This window comes from Uranotaenia lowii, chromosome 2 (genome assembly GCF_029784155.1).
Source record: "Uranotaenia lowii strain MFRU-FL chromosome 2, ASM2978415v1, whole genome shotgun sequence".
Lineage (NCBI taxonomy): Eukaryota > Metazoa > Arthropoda > Insecta > Diptera > Culicidae > Uranotaenia > Uranotaenia lowii.
Genome location: NC_073692.1, coordinates 110195550 through 110197853, shown reverse-complemented (window position 1 = coordinate 110197853; position 2304 = coordinate 110195550). Strand labels below are relative to the sequence as shown.

General features: G+C 34.3%; 1 protein-coding gene across 1 annotated transcript; it reads left to right on the top strand.

The window, feature by feature from the left end:
• Positions 1-821: 821 nt before the first annotated feature.
• LOC129744891 (uncharacterized) lies at positions 822-1276 on the top strand. The gene is made up of 2 exons (XM_055737646.1): positions 822-992; positions 1050-1276. Exons 1-2 carry the CDS (start codon positions 856-858, stop codon positions 1228-1230), a joined length of 318 nt encoding a protein of 105 aa, XP_055593621.1. The 5' UTR covers positions 822-855; the 3' UTR covers positions 1231-1276.
• The last annotated feature ends 1028 nt before the right edge of the window (positions 1277-2304 follow it).

Genomic DNA, 2304 nt, shown 5'->3' with positions numbered 1-2304 from the left:
CTCAATCTAAGGGAAGCATCCCTGTTTTTTTCTTTAATCTTGAACCATCGTGATCTTATTGATTTTGTGAGGTTGTCATCATCACAATTCTCTCCACCTTTTTCCAACCAAACTTTGTGACCAGAGGCCACCAGCAAATCGCCCAAAATGTAACCAACACTCGACACAACATGACGCGTGATTCCGTTGTCGAACCATAAATTTCCCAAAATCATAAAATCAATATTTATACACGTCAAGCGTCTTTTTCTACCAACAGGCTGTGATGGCCGATCAATTCCCGGATAGCAAGAAACATCATTTAGGCTCTTCTTTCGCTCAACTCTCGGGTGGCGCACATCACTCAGGCGAAAGAACCACTCTGTTCGGAATCGATACCCGCGGTCCTCAATCCGAAAATCGTGTTACTTTGAATGTCGGATTGATTGAAGAGGGTTAAGAAGAGGTGGAAGGGTGGAAGGTGCTTAGAACTGTATTTTCACTGGGAATACTTGAAATGTTACCGATGAAGATCGAGACATTATTGGAATATGAGAGGATTTTGAATATGAAGACTTCAAGTGTCAACTTACCTACGAGTTAAAAAAAAATATATAAATCTTTGGAGATATTTGAAATTTAGCAATTTTTATAAGTAGAATAATATCAGTCGACGGCCAAGTAAAACTCGAAATTTCTATTAAAAAATAAAAAACAAACTAAAAAATTGAGAGATTTTAAAAATCCACGTGTATATTGCATCACTATTTTAATCGTTTTTGAGTTTTTGTTAAAAAAAATCATAGTTACCTATCTCTTCGGATCTAACAAGTCAAAACAAATTCAAAAATCAAATTAAATCTCAAAATATTTGTCATGGAATTGCAGTCAAAACAGTCAAAGAAAATTTCCGCAGACATCAGACACGCTCAGTGTCCCTCGGTGGTTCAAATTTCACGAAGAGTTCAAGCCCTCAAAGACAATGATCCCTATTTTCGGATCTACGCCAGAAAGTAAGGTAAAAATTTCATTGGAAGCCTAATTTAATTATCATTCACTTTCTATTTTAGACTGACACAGCAGGAGCAGGTGCGATACTATGGAAGAAGTGCGCTGATGATGGTTGTATCCATCGTTATCTACAATGTGATTCACAGTTTGTTTTTCTATGACTCCTATCAGTTGGAACCTTGTTGGCTGATCCGTATCATAGGATTTATTCTTGGAGTCAAGGATCGTATCTACTTTTAGGGACATTTTTCTGGATGTATATTTATAATTTAAGTAGAGTTTCAAGTTGACAAAGCTCAACAATGGCTAAAAGATTGTGAGAATAATCAAAAGTATTGATATTCAATTATTTTTAAATAAAATGTTGAAGAGAAATGCAAAAATTGGCTAGAGCTTAACTTAAAAAATTATTTAAAAATTTTGTTCGAAACGGAAAACCGAAGCAGCAAATCAAGATTGAAGGTTATTTTTTCATTAGACCAAAAACTAAACACAAACAAACTTCTTCAGATTTTTTTTTACCCTTTAGAGCATGGGTGGCCAACATTTTCAATAAACGGGCCAAATTTTTGGAATGAGAATTGCTCGCGGACCAAACAAGTGATTTTTCTTTCATATTCAAGGTAAAAAACGTATTCGTGGGCTTGTGATATAGCTCAGTTGGCAAATCTGTTGTCTCCTGAGCCGATGTCCGCGAGTTCGAGCCCAAGAGTAAACATCGAACACAGTTGTACCGGATAGTTTTTCAATAACGATCCGCCAACTGCAACGTTGATAAAGTCGCGAATGCCATAAAGATGGTAAAACGACTATAATCGAAACAAAAAAAAAAAAAAAGTATTCGGTATACGCTATAAAAATTTAATTTTTTTTTGCTTAAGCCTGCCTCAAGTACAGATTCATCTTAGTAAGAATTGTTTGTTCCCTGCATTTTTTTCACAAATTCTTCCAAGCGATTTAAAACTTTCATTGTTAATTCCATAAATGATAAATCGCCGAACATTTATAAAGTTTTAAAGTTCACCAGTCTCCCTGAAATATTTTGTAGGTATTTCTAGTTAAAATAAAAAAACACTACATGGTATTTAATTGTTAAAAAATGTACCGTTTATAAGCTCTCGGCTTTTATAAAATTATTAACTTAATGTACTTATAAGCACGGACCTCCTGAATTCATTCAAGTTGTACCTCAAAACTCACACTTTTTTATTTCCACACAGAAAAAATCATATTTCAGTGGAATTTTTCATAATACTAAATTTTGATTTGAGATGTGTATCGGGAAAGTTATCCATAAACAGGATGAAAATATAG

Excerpts from the sequence above, each read along its gene's own strand:
- LOC129744891 (XM_055737646.1), top strand. The coding sequence starts at position 856 with ATGGAATTGCAGTCAAAACAGTCAAAGAAAATTTCCGCAGACATCAGA. Across the intron at positions 993-1,049 it reads TTTCGGATCTACGCCAGAAA|ACTGACACAGCAGGAGCAGG; the intron begins GTAAGGTAAAAA and ends TTTCTATTTTAG.